General features: G+C 56.6%; 1 protein-coding gene across 2 annotated transcripts; it reads left to right on the forward strand.

The window, feature by feature from the left end:
- Positions 1–560: 560 nt before the first annotated feature.
- On the forward strand, positions 561–13,160 carry PDCD1 (programmed cell death 1). Of its 2 annotated transcripts, none has more exons than XM_005857668.2 (5): positions 561–709; positions 9,209–9,571; positions 9,985–10,128; positions 11,862–11,896; positions 12,183–13,160. In XM_005857668.2, the coding sequence occupies exons 1-5, from the start codon at positions 634–636 to the stop codon at positions 12,402–12,404; spliced, it is 840 nt and encodes a 279-aa protein (XP_005857730.1). In that variant the 5' UTR covers positions 561–633; the 3' UTR covers positions 12,405–13,160. The 2 variants fall into 2 exon arrangements, with proteins under 2 accessions (XP_005857730.1, XP_014402089.1); XM_014546603.1 differs by having other exon boundaries at positions 12,186–13,160.
- Positions 13,161–16,280: the final 3,120 nt, after the last annotated feature.

Here is a 16,280-nt window from a genome sequence, read left to right on the forward strand (position 1 = left end):
CCCACTGCCCACTGCCCAGAGGGGTGGCTGGGTGGGGCCGCAGAGGTCTGGCCAGGCCCTGGGCCTCGGCCCCCAGTAGTGGCAGAGTTGGTGGGTTCAGACACGAGGCCACAGAGGAGGCAGAGTGGGCTGTGGGCAAGGGGTGGGGCCCACCTTCACTGCTGCCTGGGCCTCTGCCCGGAGAGGGTGACCCACCTTCCCATCGTCAGAAGGATGGCTGGGGAGGGAGGACAGTCACCCCCTATCGTATGGAAAGGAAAGAGGCAACCCCAGATAAAGAAACAAAATCTGCCCTCAATAGAGATCCCTGATGGGGAGAGGTACCCAGACACCCCCGCCCCCCACCTGTCTGTCTCCCTCTCCTTCTTCCTCTCCATCTCTCTCTGCGTCTCTGTCTCTCTGTATTTCTTTCTCCCTGCCACCTCCTTCCCCTGTCCTCTACTCTCTCACATCCCCCATCTCTCTCTCTCTCTCTCTCTCCACCCTCTAACCCTCCTCCTACCCATGTGGAGGAGGAGGAAGAAGGGGCGGGGCGTGTACCTTCAAGCCCAGGGAAACAGTTTCCTTTCTTCACGCACTTCTGCCAGAGCAGAGGAGAGGACGTGTGGTCGGCAGGCGGCAGGCGCTTGGGGCATGGGGACCCCGGGGGTGCCCTGGCCGCTCCTCTGGGCAGTGCTGCAGCTGGGCTGGCGGCCAGGCTGGCTCCTAGGTATGTGGATCACAGGTGGTTGGCAGGGTCCGGGGTGGGAACAGCCTCTGGCGCTGTCTCTGGCAGGTGGGGAGGAGACTGTGTGGCAGAGTGCTGTGTGGCTTTGGGCGAGGGAAGTGCCCTCTCTGGGCTCACCTGGTGGTGAGACCCCTGAGCGGGCAGGAGTATCCCAGGTCTTCCTCTGTGGCCAGTGGGATGGCGAGCCTGTGCCCCTTGCTGTAGAATGACCAGGCCGGGCTGGCCAGAGCCCAAACCTACACCCAGCTGCCCAACTTGGGTTTTCCTGGGATGGACCAGCCTCGCGGGGGCTGACTGGCTCTTGAGGTGATAGGCTGGGTGGCCCAGAGACTTACTCTCGCTATATCCAAAGTAACTGTGCAAGTAAAGATCGTTCCCCCCAACCCCGCTCAGGGCCTGGGGCGCGCCGACTGTGGCCTCTGGAGGAGTTCCCCGGGTGTAGAGCCTGGGCACGACCCTCGGCGTCCACGGCAGGTTCTGGTGAGGGGGCCCGGTATGAGCCGTGCACTGGACAGGCCCTGCAGGCCCATGGTCGGGGAGCGGGGCTCCTCCTGGCCGCCCCCATCCTCAGCCAGCACTGCACAGGTGGGGACCGGGGAAGGTGGGTCCCCACGTCCGGCCCAGGGCCTTTCCTCTGGACCTCGCTGGGATGGGGACCGAGGGCCCCTGGGAGGACCAAGACGAGGTGGGGGTTTCCGGACCTTGGAGTCCTGGGTCCCAGGGCTCTCGGTCACTCTGCCCCTCCAGGGTCTGCTTGATGGTGATGGGGGCAGGCCTGTTCCTGGGCAGGGCCTCGCTCTCCAGGAAGACCTCAGCGTCAGTGAAGACACTCAAAGTGGTCCCAGGGCCTGAGGCCGATAGGCGCCTGGTGGAGGGCCTTGGGGGGAGTCCAGGCCTGGGGGCAGAAGGGGTGTGCGCCACCTGGGAGGAGGACCTAGGGCAGTGATGGCGAACCTATGACACGCGTGTCAGAGGTGACACGCGAACTCATTTTTTTGGTTGATTTTTCTATGTTAAATGGCATTTAAATATATAAAATAAATATCAAAAATATAAATCTTTGTTTTACTATGGTTGCAAAGATCAAAAAATTTCTATATGTGACATGGCACCAGAGTTAAGTTATGGTTAACAGAGTTAAAATGCTGACACGCCGAGCTCAAAAGGTTCGCCATCACTGACCTAGGGCGTCAAGGGGGCTGGGACCTCCCCGTGGCCCGGTCCTCACCAGGACCCCTTCCCAAAGCAGGGAAAGGTGAGAATAAGGCTCCGCAGCCAGACCCTCCAGCTCCAGATGTGTCGGCCTGGGCGAGATGTTCAAATGCAGAGCGCCTCAATTTCCCCACTTGTGCCCCGGCTCGGCACAGAGCACAGCGCTGCCCTGTCACACGCCTGTGGTGTCCTCCTCCTGCTCTGACCCAGACGCGGGCGCTCCAGGCCACGGGGACTTTCTCTTCCATGTCATCTTCCTCCTTCCTAATTCATTCACTGTATTTATTGTTTAAGTCCTTCCCATGGAAGTCCCCTCCTGAGGTACACGTTTTTCTCGCATTTTACGAACTATCCCAAACCCAGCGGTAGGCCGTCCCCACCCACCCCCGTGCTAGTGAAGGAGAGAAAACGAGAGTAAACGACAGCCTGGAGTCAGACAAGAGCCCTCATCGACAGCTTCCTCACCTCCGGCGAGTCACGTAACCTCAGAGCCACAGTGTTAACCTGCAATTTGGGGACAATAGTGCCTGCCCTCTGAGGACCATGAGAATTAAATCAGATCACTTATAGAAACCGTCTGGCACAGACCGTGGCACAGATCATTAAGTCAGATTATTGTATTTATTTTTTTCAAATTACAGTTCTGAAAGATATTTAAGACATACAGAATAGTTACAGAAAACAGCAGTGAACACCCTGCACCCAGAGTTGCCCATTGATAACATTGGCACATTCGCTGTGTGTATCAGCGGCCGGGACCAATGGCACAGACCAGGCGGCTTCTCAACAGAAGTTCCTGGTCCCACAACTCAGAGGCTGGAAGCCGGGATCCAGGTGTCGGCCGGCGGAGAGCCGAGAGGCCAGGCCTCTCCAGTTCCTGGTGGTGGCCACCAATCCTTCTCATCCCCTGGCTCGGACATCACCCCATCTCTGCCTCTGTCTTCACATGGTCTCTCCTGTCTGCGTCTGTCCAGATGTCCCTCTTCTTGTAAGGTCAGGGTCATGTGGAATGAGGGCCACCTCTGGACCTCATTGTGAACAATTACATGTGCAACCACTTGTTCCAAGTAAGGCCACACTGAGGTGCTGGGTCAGGTCTCAGCGTGTCCATCTGGGCCCACGTCCCATCTGTACATGTCACCGAGATTTGGGCTGGGCCATGGAAGATGGTCGTTCGGATCGCCCCGCAGACCTCCCCTCCGCCCGGCTCGGTAGCTTCGCGAGTCCTGAGTTCAGATGTCCCCAAGTCCAGCCCTGACTGCTTGTTTGGCAGTCTCGGTCCTCAGCTCCCTCTGTCTCTGCAGGCCCTGGAGTTCTTTTTCTTTTAAAATCCAAATCTCCATTTTATTTTACACATGGGAAGCCTTAGGACTAGGAATATTTTATTGAGGTATAATGGGCACAGTGTGCATAATGTAATGATTCCGTATTTGTCCACATTGCGAAGTCATGAGCCTGCTTAACAGCCCCCACCAAACATCGTTACAGAATTCTTTCTTCTTGTCATGAAACCTTTGACTCCACTCTCTTGGCTGCTTTCAAACGTGCAGTGGGATGCCTCAGTGTCCACGGGGATGGGTTCCAGGATGTCTGGGAATTCTGGCCAAGCCCCTTATATTGCACAGATGTACTACAGTCTCGTTAGTAAAGGTGTTTCCCACCAAGACGTGAGGTAGCAATTCTGAATCTCCTTGTGTGTACTGAGATTGAACAAGAAAGTAATATATTGTAAGCTCTGAGATCCAGGTTTCTGTCAACCCTGTGGTGTCGGGCAGGAATTGGGTCAGAACTTAAACTCGTGGTCTTTAGCCGGCTCTCACAGCAGCCACGCCTGCCTGCCAGGACATCATCACTCCCCTGGCCACTTAGGGTCACACCGCTATTCCCGCTCCGCCGAAGGGATTGTCCCTAAATCTTTTTTTTAAAATAATTTTTATTTTTAAATTATAGCTGACACACAATATTATATCAGTTGCAGGAGTATAACATAGTGATTAGGCATTTATATAATTTACTAAGTGATCACCCATTTTGTCCCTAAATCTTGAACATCCTCTCTTGTGTTCTCTCCTTTTCTCTCAGCCACCACCTGGAGCACTCTCACTGACTCACACCTAATACACACACAATCATATTTTCCTAACTAGTCTCAAGATTTCCAGGGGCAGAAACAGGCGTCAGAGATGGGCAAACTGTTGAGTGTTGGGTGTCTGGGCCAGTGCCCGCTCTCATGGCAGGGGCAGCCCCGACCTGGCCCCAGAGGCGGGACCTTGCACCAGGTGTTATAGATTTTCTGACATTTAAGGAGAGGTCAGACATTCCAATTTTTATGTGACATCTCGTACGCCTCATGTGCTAATTCTAGGCTGTTATGTTTTTTAAAAATTCTTTGTGAGGGAAAAGATAAACAACTACAACATATCTGTGGTCAAATGTATCTACCACAGCCATTTTGCAAGTTCTGGCCATGAGAAGAGATGACATTTAAATAAATGACTACAGCCGGCCCTCGGGATCCGGGGGTCTGTGTACTGAAACCCAAGGATGCGCAGAGCCCTTATATAAAACGATGTGGTGTTTGCATATAACATCAGCGGGTGAGCCCGCACGTCCCTTGTTTTGCGTGGATTCAGCCAGTGCTCCACACAAATTAGCACGTGGCAAATTCAAATTTTGCATTTTGGAATGTTCTGGGATTTTTGGTTCTTTCGAATATTCTGATCCGAGATTGGTTGAGTCCATGGATGCAGAACCCACGGGTGGGAAGGGCTGACTGTGGAGTGTTATGAAGCACAGTTGCCATGCCATGCACGGCATCCCCAGGACCTATTCCTCTTATAACTGGAAGTTTCTATCTTTGACCCCCCTTCACCTGCCCACCCCCTTTCTGGCAACCACCTGTCCTCTGTATCCATGAGCTCGATTTTTGTTTTGTTTGTTTTTTGTTTTACATTCCACATATACGTGAGATTATATGGTATTTGTCTTTCTCTGTCTGGCTTATTTCACTTAGCATAATGCCCTCATGGTCTATCCAGGTTGTCGAAAATGGTAAGATTTTATTCTTTTTGGTTGCTGAGTGACATTCCATTGTATATGTGCACGCCTCTTCTTTATCCTCCCATCTATCAATGGGCACTTCGGTTGCTTCCGCAGCTTGGTCACCGTGAATAATGCTCCAATGGACGTGGGGTGCACCTACCTTTTCTGTTAGTGTTTTGGGTTTCTTCTGATAAATACCAGACGTGGGCTTGCTGGATCCTATGGTAACTCTATGTTTAACTTTTTAAGGTAACTCTATACTGATTTCCACAGTGGCTGCACCAGTTTACATTCCCACCAGCAGTGCTCGAGGGGTTCCTTTCTCTGAGTCCTCACCAGCACCCGCTTCTTGATTTGCTGAAAATAGCCATTCTAATAGCATGAGGTGGTGGCTGGCGGTGGTTTTGACTTGCATTGCCCTGATGATTAATGAGGATGAGCATCTTTTCATCTGTCTGTTGGCCATCTGTATGTCCTCCTTGAAAAATGCCTGTTCAGGGGCTTTGTCCATTTTGTAATCAGATTGTTTATGGGGGTATTTTTGCTTTTGAGGTTTATGGGTTTTTTTTAATATATTTTGTATATAAACCCCTTATCCAATATACGATTTACAAATATTTCCAATCTTTTTTCCACACTGTAGGCTGTCTTTTCATTTTGTTTGATGGCTTCTTTGCTGTGCAGCAGCTCTGTAGTTTGCTGTCGTCCCACTTGTCTATTTTTGCTTTTGTTGGCAGCCCTGGCATCTCGAAGGCTCCACCTGGGTGTGTCTGATGATTGGTCATGGAAGATCACAAATGTGTCCTTCTTAGGGCACCCGCCAGGGACCCCACCAGGGTCCCATTCTCTCTGGGCCCCCAGCAAAGGAGGGGAAGGCTCTTTTGCCTTCCCTGTGTGATGAATAAAGGCGCACGGGGGCAGCTGGACGGGGACCCACCTCGTCCAGTTCAGATTCCGTGAGAGGCACCACAAAGGGCCAACAGACAAGTGACTCAATTGGTAACAAATTAAGGTCAGGGGTGGGGCAGATGAGATCCAAAACTGCAGAGAAACAGGGCTCCCCCTCCACACAGAGCGAGGACAGGGTCCCGGGACCGGTCAGCAGTGCCCACACCGGGGCGCCCTGGGAAAGCCTGCTGGAGGGGCCTGGGCAGGAGGGGAGGTGGCTCCGTGCACCGCGTGGCTCTCGGGGGAGCTTCTTGGGTGGCCCGGCCGTGAGAGGGGGGTCTGCTTGGAGGCCCTGGAAAGTTGGACCCAGGTGGAGGCATGGATTTGGGAAAGGGGTGGGACAGCGACTTGGGATGGTGCCATCCAGACGGGCCGTCCTGGGCGTTGGTGAAGGGAGACACGGGCTGGCTGCAGTGGACAGTGGCGGGGGACACACGAGCAGGGTGGGCCCACGGAACCAACACTGGGCTCTGGTGCTGCAGTGTCACCAATGACTTCGCCAAGTCTTTGTCCACCTTGAACTGTCACTCCCATGGCGCTTCCTTTAAAGCAGCGGTTCTCAACCTGTGGGTCGCGACCCCTTTGGGGGTCGAACGACCCTTTCACAGGGGTCGCCTAAGACCATCGGAAAACACATATATAATTACATATTGTTTTTGTGATTAATCACTATGCTTTAATTATGTTCAATTTGTAACAATGAAAATACATCCTGCATATCAGATATTTACATTACGATTCATAACTCACCACAGCATGAGGAACTGTATAAAAAGGTCGCGGCATTAGGAAGGTTGAGAACCACTGCTTTAAAGAGACTTGCTTCCCGGCACAACACAGAGAACGCTGCCTTTTGTCGCCACCACACCCCAGCAGTTGCTCTTTAGGTAACTGTCATGACTAATGTGCAACACTCAGACTTTGAATTTCTTGCTCATTGAACAGAGCTGAGTGGTTTGGGGTTAGCAGGGTGGCTCTGCTCCGTACATCTATTTAGAAACCCCTGATGGGGCTTTCTTTCTTCACTTGGGCCTTCCACTCAGAGTCCTCTTTGTTGGTCGGCCAAGAGGAGAGAACCTGGGGAGGGCCAGGGCAGAGCGATGGACCAGGTCCAAAGTGCCATTCACTCCACATCCCACCTTGAGAACATACGAGCTAATTGTGCGTTCGTGTAGGAAAGGAGAATGTGGACTTTCCTGAGCAGCTGGAAACTTTTTGCCCCACCAACGGGAGGAAATCAAACTACTGTTAATCTTTACTTCTCTAATACCAGATTGGTGTACCTTTCCAACCTTTCCTGGAACCATTGCTGTTCTTTGCCACCACACTGTTTCTAACAGATCATTTGTTCAGTCTAATAGCTCCAAATCACTTTCTTTCACACCAAAACCCTTTAAAGCAAAGCACAGTATTATCTCTTTCGCTAAGTCTTTTCTCATTTTTTTCTCTCCCGAAAAAGAGACCAAAGGTAGGCAGTAAACGTATTCTACTTTAAATCATCTAAGATCAAATCATAATTAGTGTAGAAAAAGGCCCAGTAATGAGAGAGACAGAGAGAGACTTGCTTCCCAAATAAATGTGTGAAGAAGATGGGCATTAGTTCTGCCAAGGAGAACGGGGCTGGCATGCAGGAGGGTAGGACACAATCAAGAATGAGGGAAGGGCCCTGTCCCCATCAGTGTTTGTGTCGCCCCCTAGAGGGCCCCACCTGCCACAGCCATCCCCAGTCCAGAACTGACCTTCTCCAGGCCCCCTGGCCTCCCTGACACCCCATGCCCTCCCCCGAGCTGCCCCTCCACAAGGCCCAGAGGACCCCAGCCCCCTGAACAAGGATGTGCAGGCGGTCTGGGACGCCCACACAGGAGGGGGCTCGAGGCTCTCCGACACGGTAATGAGCACACATGCTAGGTTATGCTCTCCCTCCCTCACATGCATTCACGCTCACGGCCACATGCTCCCCCGGCTCATGTCCAGCTGGCACTTGACAAGATCATAGGGACAGTACCTGCAGCCCCAGGACTGGCCATGTGCCCCCCTTGACCACGCACTGATGGCCAGGAGAGGTGCCCGGGAAGGGCCATGGCGGGAGGTACAGGCTGGCGGGGCCCTGGCCTCTCCACGCCAGTGTCCTCAGTGTAAACCGGGTGGGAGGGGGAGAAGGGCCTCTGTGTCCCCGAGCAGGGCCACAGAAATGTGAGGACACTGGGACACCTCAGGACCCACCTGGTCTCTCAATATCTGTGACTTTGACCCTTGTGAGGTGCCCAGTGGGGATGGGCAGAGGGTGTCCTGGTCACACGTATCCTGAAGTGGCCCAGGTTGAAGGGGAGCTGGGTCCCAGCACCATCCCATCCTCCTCTGAGTCACTGGGCAGGCTCACTGGGCAGGCCTCGCACGGGACAAGGTGGGCCTGAAGCAGCCAGCCCGGGGCCAGTGTCATGGAGTGTGGGGAGCCACACCCAGCAAGTTCAGGATGGAGCCGAGTAGAGCAGATGCACAGCCAGGGAAAGCAGACGTGTGGCCGTGAGCGTGATTGCATGTGAGGGAGGGTGAGCATAACCTAGCATGTGTGCTCATTCTCGCGTCGAGAGTCTCGCGCCCTCTCCTGTGTGGGCAGGCCCAGGCCGCCGGCACATCCTTGTTGGGGGGGGGAGGGGGGGAGGGAGCGTGGGCTGGAGCCCAGGGTGTGGGGGACTCTATTTCCGTTCATCTCAGGGGCGATGGCCCAGCTGAACTGCAGTCCCCAGAGCCTTGGAAGAGGACCTGGGGGCCCCACACTGCCCAGGTCAGCAGTGCCCATGTGGGGTCCTGGCTCTGAGCTTGTCCTGAAATGGGGAAAAGGCTGGCCCCTGAGCCCACTGGAGCTGGGCTTCCCACGGCAGCCCCGGCAGCCCAGCCCAGCGCCCAGGCCACCCTCCCCACCCCCCAGCACAGTGCAGATGGCTCAGAGACCTGGGAGGCAGAGCTGGGGACCTGAGTCAAGGAGGGAGGGGTGAAGGCCCTAAGCCACTGCTTGGGAAAGAAATGGGGTAGGGGGCCCAGCCCAGATCTCTGGATGCCATCAGTGGACAAGATCCCACCACGGGGTTCCCTGGTGAGAGGTGAGCACCTGTCCCCAGGAGGCGTGCAAGGAGAAGCTGCAAGGCTCATGGCAGAGGGGACTCCCGCGTGGCTGGGCTTCCCAGGACCTTCCTGTCTGAAGGGATGCGGGAAGGGGGGTCTCGGTGTGCTGTCCCACAGGCCTTCCTCAAGGCCCCTGGTTCTCTCTCCACCCCACAGAGACTCCCAACAGGCCCTGGAGTCCCCTCACCTTCCACCCGCCTCAGCTCACGGTGGCCGAGGGGGAGACCGCCACCTTCACCTGCAGCTTCTCCAACACGTCTGAAGACTTCGTGCTCAACTGGTACCGCATGAGCCCCAGCAACCAGACGGACAAGCTGGCCGCCTTCCCTGAGGACAGCGGGCAGGAAGTCCGCAGGGACCAGCGCTTCCGCATGACCCGGCTGCCCAACGGACGGGACTTTGAAATGAGTGTCCTCACTGCCCGGCGCAATGACAGCGGCATCTACTTCTGTGGGGCCATCTACCTGCCCCCCAAGACGCAGATCCATGAGAGTCTCCGGGCAGAGCTCAGGGTGACAGGTGCAGGGCGGGACCCCAGGGTGGGAGTGAGGATGCGGACAGGGCAGGGCAGGGCCTGTTAGGCACAGTGAGCACGGATTCTCCTAACTTCACTCCAGGACTCTGTCCCACACCCGGGCCAGCAGGGCCTGTTAGGCACAGTGAGCCTAACTTCACTCCAGGACTCTGTCCCACACCCGGGCCACAGTGACCGATGGCTTCGGGCCTCTGTGCTTGGAAGCACCTCAGACCCCATTTGTCCTGAGGGAGGGGCAGGCGGTAGGTGCGCCTCAGAGTGAGGTTGTGCAGGCCTGGGTGAGACTGGTCAGTGCAAGCCTAGGACTGAGTCCCCTCAGACTTTGAAGGGCTAGGGTAGGACCCGAAGTCCCTGTCCTGTGTCCCCACGCCTGAGTATCTGTCCTCTGTGTCTCCAGAGAGAGTCCCGGAACAGCCCACCGAGGGCCCCAGCCCCGCCCCCAGGCCCGCAGGTCAGCTACAGGGCCTGGTCATCGGTGTCACAAGCGTCCTGGTGGGCGTCCTGCTGCTTCTGCTGCTGACCTGGATCCTGGCCACTCGAGGTAACGCCCCAGCCAGCCCCCCTGCCGCCCGCCAGGTGGAGCCCGAGGCCCTGCCAAGGCCTCTCCTCGGAGACCCCGGCCATGCTCTCAGGAGGGGTCTGAGGGGAAGGCAGCCGTCCAGGTCACACGAGAGGCACGGAGAGGCCCCCAGGCTGAGGCCCCTGTGTAGCTGCCCAAGGCTGCCCTCAAGCCTCAGGCCACATCTCAGGCCACAAGCCACTGTGACGGTGCTTCTAACAGCCGCCGGGGGCCTGTGGTGACAACCACAGCCACCCCGCCCCCCAGGATGGTGGTGGTCACGGGCAGCTGACCTCACTCAGTCACTGCTGTCCTGAACTGCGGCTCTGTGCCTCCTGCACACCCGCCCTGGGTGTCAGAGGGGCTTCGGGAGTCACTGCGCCCCCCAACCACCTCTCAGGGGGGTCTGGTGCCTGGACAGGAGGCACGGGGGGTCCTGGTTGGAGACTGTCTGGGGCAGCCAGTAAGGTGCCTCCAGAGGGAGGAAAAAGGGGCCACTTCCGAGAGGGGGCCCAGCCCAGGGTAGGTCAGCCCCTCCGCAGGCCCCGCCCACCAGAGGCTCCCACGCTCTCCCAGGACAGGCACCATGTGTGGCAACAGCAGGAGTTCCCACTCGAGGACGGACACTGCTCTTGGCCGCTCTGACGGCTCCTCGCCGGCCCATGGCCTTCAGACCCTGCGATAACTGGGTGGCCACCCAGGGCTGAGCCTGGTGGGGTCACACCCCTGCACCGTGTCAGCCCTGCCTGGCTCTCCTCTGAAACCCTGAGGGACCTGGGCGCAGGAGAGACCACTGTCCCTTCTGGGCGAGGAGAGGAGACTGGCCCAGGGCTCCAGACGCAGACCTGCTGAGCCGGCCGAGTCGCTGTCCTGAACTGCGGCTCTGTGCCTCCTGCACGCCCGCCCTGGGTGACAAGGGCAGCCACGGCGTCCATGCCCTCCCCCTGGGTGGTTAGGGACAGCGGCCATGCTGCCCTGCCATTCCAAGCCCTGCGGGGTTCATTTCTCCAGGGATCACATTTTTCCTCCTTCAGATATTTTTTTAAATATGTTTTTATTGATTTTTTAGAGAGAGAGGAAGGGAGAGGGAGAGAAGATAGCAACATCGATGATAGAGAAACACAGCTGCCTCCTGCACGCCCCCTGCTGGGGATTGAGCACACAACCCAAGCATATGTTCTGATGGGGATGGAACCAGGGACCTCTGGGTTCATGGGTCAACGCTCACCCCTGAGCCGTGCCCGCCAGGCCCCTTCAGATCGTTTTGAGATGTGCTGTATGCGCATCTGGGCGCTGGTCCCTGGTGGGGACGCACGTGGTGCTCCTGTGCACGTAGATCAGGGAGATGGTGCCATGGCACCGCTGACTATGTGTCTGCTGTGTGCTTTATGGCGCCAGCCCGGGACCCAAGGTGGGTTTGGTGCCCTGCAGTGGACACCAGGCTCGGCCAGGTTTGCGACCAGCAGGAGCACTAAGCCCGGAAGACAGGCGGTCCTATGTGGCCTCACACCCAGCAACTCACTTCCAGACGGACCCTCGGAGATGAGCAGGCACTCGGGTGGTTGCAGGGGGGTGGGAGCAGGCAGGGAGGCAGCTTGGCCACCCAAGCCTGGAGGCTTGGGCTCTTCCCATGGCCAGAGGTCTTCCCACCCCGCCGCCTGCTGAGACCCGGCCTGCTGGGCCTCCTGGACCTGACTCCCTGTGTTTCTCTGCAGGGGGCCGTGCCTGCCGGGGCGAGGACCAGCCTCCGGTGAGTTCCCTTCCCCTTCTGGTGACTCTGGTACATTTCAGGGAAGGGGTGCGAGGGACAGGCAACCCCAGGGGCGAGTGGCCTCAGGAGCAGCCACACCCATCCCCAACCACGTCACCTTGTTTGAACATGGGCACCCGAGCCCAAGGACGGGGTGTGGGGCTCAGGCCCGGCCCCTCTGTGTATGTGTGTATCCGCACGTGTGGGTCTGTGTTCACCCTTGTGTGTACGTGTGTGTTCACCAGCCACTGAGAGCGTGCTGACTCCTTTCTCCCTCTCCCCTAAGAAGGAGGGCCCCTCCGTGGGATCTGTGGACTACGGGGAGCTGGACTTCCAGAGGCGGGAGAAGACCCCGGAGCCCCCTGCCCCCTGTGTGCCTGAACAGACCGAGTACGCCACCATCGTCTTCCCTGGCAGACCCGGCTCTCTCCGCAGGGCCTCTGCCGACAGCCCGCAGGGGCCCCAGCCTCTGAGACTCGAGGACGGACACTGCTCTTGGCCGCTCTGACGGCTCCTCGCCGGCCCATGGCCTTCAGACCCTGCGATAACTGGGTGGCCACCCAGGGCTGAGCCTGGTGGGGTCACACCCCTGCACCGTGTCAGCCCTGCCTGGCTCTCCTCTGAAACCCTGAGGGACCTGGGCGCAGGAGAGACCACTGTCCCTTCTGGGCGAGGAGAGGAGACTGGCCCGGGGCTCCAGACGCAGACCTGCTGTCCTGAACTGCGGCTCTGTGCCTCCTGCACACCCGCCCTGGGTGTCAGAGGGGCTTCGGGAGTCACTGCACCCCCCTTCCCTCTGCCTCTCAGGGGAGACTGGTGCCTGGACAGGAGGCACGGCGGGTCCTGGTTGGAGACTGTCTTGGGCAGCCAGTAAGGTGCCTCCAGAGCGAGGAAATCCAGCACACACCTCAAAGGACACAGAGGGACGTGCAAGAGCCTGGCTCTCCCCAGGCCTGGAGAAGAGACCTGGCCGCCCAAGTGGGCAGCACCCCGGAGTGGCCTCCTCCATGGCGCCCATTTACGGTGCTATTTAAAGGTGCCTCGGAGGCTCCTGCCTGGGGTGCTGGGTGGGCACCCTCCAGCCAGACTACCACTCCTTACCCAGCACACACAGGGCGTCAGCGGTCCTGCAGGATGGCCCGTGGGCACCCAGTGTGGGGGCTCAGAAGCAGGTGTCCTTCGTGGGCTCCACACACACTGAGCGGCCCTTTCCCTTTCTATTATATTATCTATACTAATAAAAGGGTAATATGCTAATTAGACCGGACATCTTCTGGACATCCTTCCAGACGTCCTTCCGGAAAAAGCCATGGTGGCGGGGCCCAAGACAGAGGCGGTTAGGGGCGATCAGGCCAGCAGGCAGAGTGGTTAGGGGCGATCAGGCAGGCAGGTAGGTGAGTAGTTAGGAGCCAGCAGTCTCAGATTGAGAGATGGTGCAGGCCGGGCTGAGGGTCCCCCCTCCCCCCAGACGAATTTCTTGCACCGGGCCTCTAGTAATTAAATAATGACAGAAGCTCAAAGAAAGGCCCCCAGTTCTGTCCTGCTTACAAGGTCATGGGGGGAGAGGGAGACCCTGCTGGTGCCAGGCAGATGGAGGGCTCTGGCCTCGATGTCACTATTCAAGAAACACACAGCCCCCTGAGGCCCTCATCTCCACTCCTTTGGCTCCTCCCACACTCACACAGCCTCTGACTTTAGGGGGCTGCTGGACCCCACCCCCAGGAGCCCTTTCTGGGCTTCACACCCAGGGTCCCACGACACCCTGCCCCCAGACCACCTCAATCTGGCACAGGACATCCCTGAGTGATTGTGCCTATATCTGCCCTGCTGCAGCCCTCATGAGTCCCCTACCCCTTGGGGTCCCTCCTGGGCAGGGTCTGTGCCCCAGGCTGGGGCCAGGCCAGGCAGTGGGTGGGCTGCACCAGGCTACCAGCAAGCAGGCTCAGGGTGCAGCCTGCAAAGAGAATGCCTTGTTCGTCCTCCAGAAGGGACAGGACACCCCGTGCCAGTTCCCTGACTGCAATGACAGATGCCCCCAACCTGTTCCCTCCCATGAGCCCCATCCAGGCCCCGCCACTCCCCAACCCTCTGAGCTCACAGCCTGTGCCTGGCAACCTGGGGTCCTATCCTGGGTGGGGCGGGAGGTGGAGCTACCCATCCAGGAAGAGGCAAGGATGCCAGACAAGGTCACGCGTTCGAGGAACACAGCCTGGGAAGTCTGCAGTGAGCATGAGCCTGAAAAACACAGTAGGTTCCATGGGAAAATACTACAACAACATGAAAATCCAGGCAAGGAGCAGATGTAAAATTAACATCCCGAAATAGAGGGCTGTCATATTCAAATACTGACCAGTTAGCAGAAAATGTGATAGTGTTCCGAGAACAGAGAAGGTAAAATGCCTGCGGCATACATTTATCGAGAAACGTGCAAACCTGCAGGAGAGCTGGGTGTGGGCCTGATTGACGGGAATACACACCCTGGTTAGGATGACAAGACATCACTGAGGCGTCAGCTCTTCCTGGGTTCATTTATAAATTTAACAGGATCCCAACAGAAACCCACATGTCTGACCTGTAAAGTTCATGTGGAAAAATGAACGAGTAACAGCCAAGAAAGCCATGAAGAGAAAGTGAAAGACTAGCTTTGTCAGATCTAAACTCACCCAATTAAAGCAGTGGGATTAGCTCATTAAGAGACAGGAGTGAATGGGACCAGGGCAGAAGGTAGACTTTTTGATGCGTAGTGTAGGGACCACACTGCAAGCTGGAAACGCATGCAGGTAGACTCACCTTATGCCACTCGCAGAAATCACCCGGCAGCAGGGACGTGAGTGTGAGAGAGAAACCCTACAAGACAAGAGAACACGTGATGAACTATTCCTCACACTGGCTCAGAATCAAGGCGCCAGGAAAGAGAGGACAGAGCACGTTAGCATGGCAGAACTATCACAGGCCAACTGGGGAGGAGTGTGCAACGTCACAGAGACCTAGAAATACAGAGAGAGCAGCTCACAGGTGCAGTGGGAAGGTGAGCAGGAAGTGTGACCAGACAGTACATACATGCACACAACTTATGTACACATGCACGTAACACATATGTGCACACGGCACGCGGAGCATACACACCACATGCACACACATGCGCACATCGTATTATGTGTACATTGCTTAAACAATGAAAGCATGTTCAATTTTGCTCACAATAAGTGCAGGTTACATTGCACCTGTCACCTGGCAAACTGAAAGCTGGGACCAGGCTGCCGGCGAGGACGCAGGAGGCTCTTCACGCATGGCCATGGCCATGGAAGCGCAAACTGGAGGAGCATCAGGTGACATCCAGCAGTTAGTGAAGCATTTGCCCATGGAACCCACCTGGAATACCTCCCGTGTGCAGGAGGGAGCCACTTCCCAGCCTCCCCCACCCTTTGGCTCCTCCCAGACAGAGGTCCCGGCCAGGCACACAGATCCCCAGGACCCAGCTCCTGTTGGTCTTCAGGCAAAATGAAGCCAGCCTGGGGGTGCCGCCTGGATGGTGGGAGCTGCCTGGGGCTCAAGTTCCCTGGGCCCCTGCCTTGGGCACAAAGTAATGGTTGTTTTTTTTGTTATGTTTTTATCTCATTTGAATTCCAAAAATAAATTATTATATGGAATATTATTCAACTGTTAAAATAATTAATTTTTTTTTTTTGTACATCAATGCACAATAGCCAACAGATGGCAGCAGCCCCACTGTCCGTGGAGGGATGAAAGGTCCCTCCGCACAGCCCAGTATGATTGAGTCTGAAAAGGGAGCACAGTCTGACACCTGCTCCGACATGACAGGACCTTGAGGACTGACGCTCAGTGCAAAGAAGCCAGATCCACTGAGCCAAACCGGTTAGGGCTAAAATAATTAATTTTTAAAGTTTGTACATCAATGCACAAACAGGGCGACTGGCTGGCAAAAAATATGAACCTCACTCGGGGTCACTGCGCTGGGTCTGGGGTCACAGACTACTGGGTGGGGGGCAGGAGGGCAGCGGAAGCAGCTGGGTCTGGCTGGGACACTGGGAGACCACGGCTTTTGGGCCAACGACAGTGCGGGTCCGTGGGGGGCGCGTGCAGGATGGAGCCGAAGGCAAGGCGCCCAGCTGGGGTCCTGGCAAAAGACCAGACAGACCGTTTGAGCTTCAAAACCGCCAGAAGTAAAACTAAAAACCTAATTGATTAACACGTGTTGAAAGTGTTTAAGATTGCCCGAGATCATATTGATACAAAAGAAGACAAAAGCGCGCGCAGGAAGAGGGGAGGAAGAGGCGCCCCGGCAGCGGCGTCCCGGCCGCGGCGCTCAGATCAGTGGAAGCGGACACTCAGCACTTTGCGCGTCGCCTTCCCGTAAAGCGCC

Source organism: Myotis brandtii, unplaced genomic scaffold (assembly GCF_000412655.1).
Source record: "Myotis brandtii unplaced genomic scaffold, ASM41265v1 scaffold112, whole genome shotgun sequence".
Taxonomy (NCBI): Eukaryota; Metazoa; Chordata; class Mammalia; order Chiroptera; family Vespertilionidae; genus Myotis; species Myotis brandtii.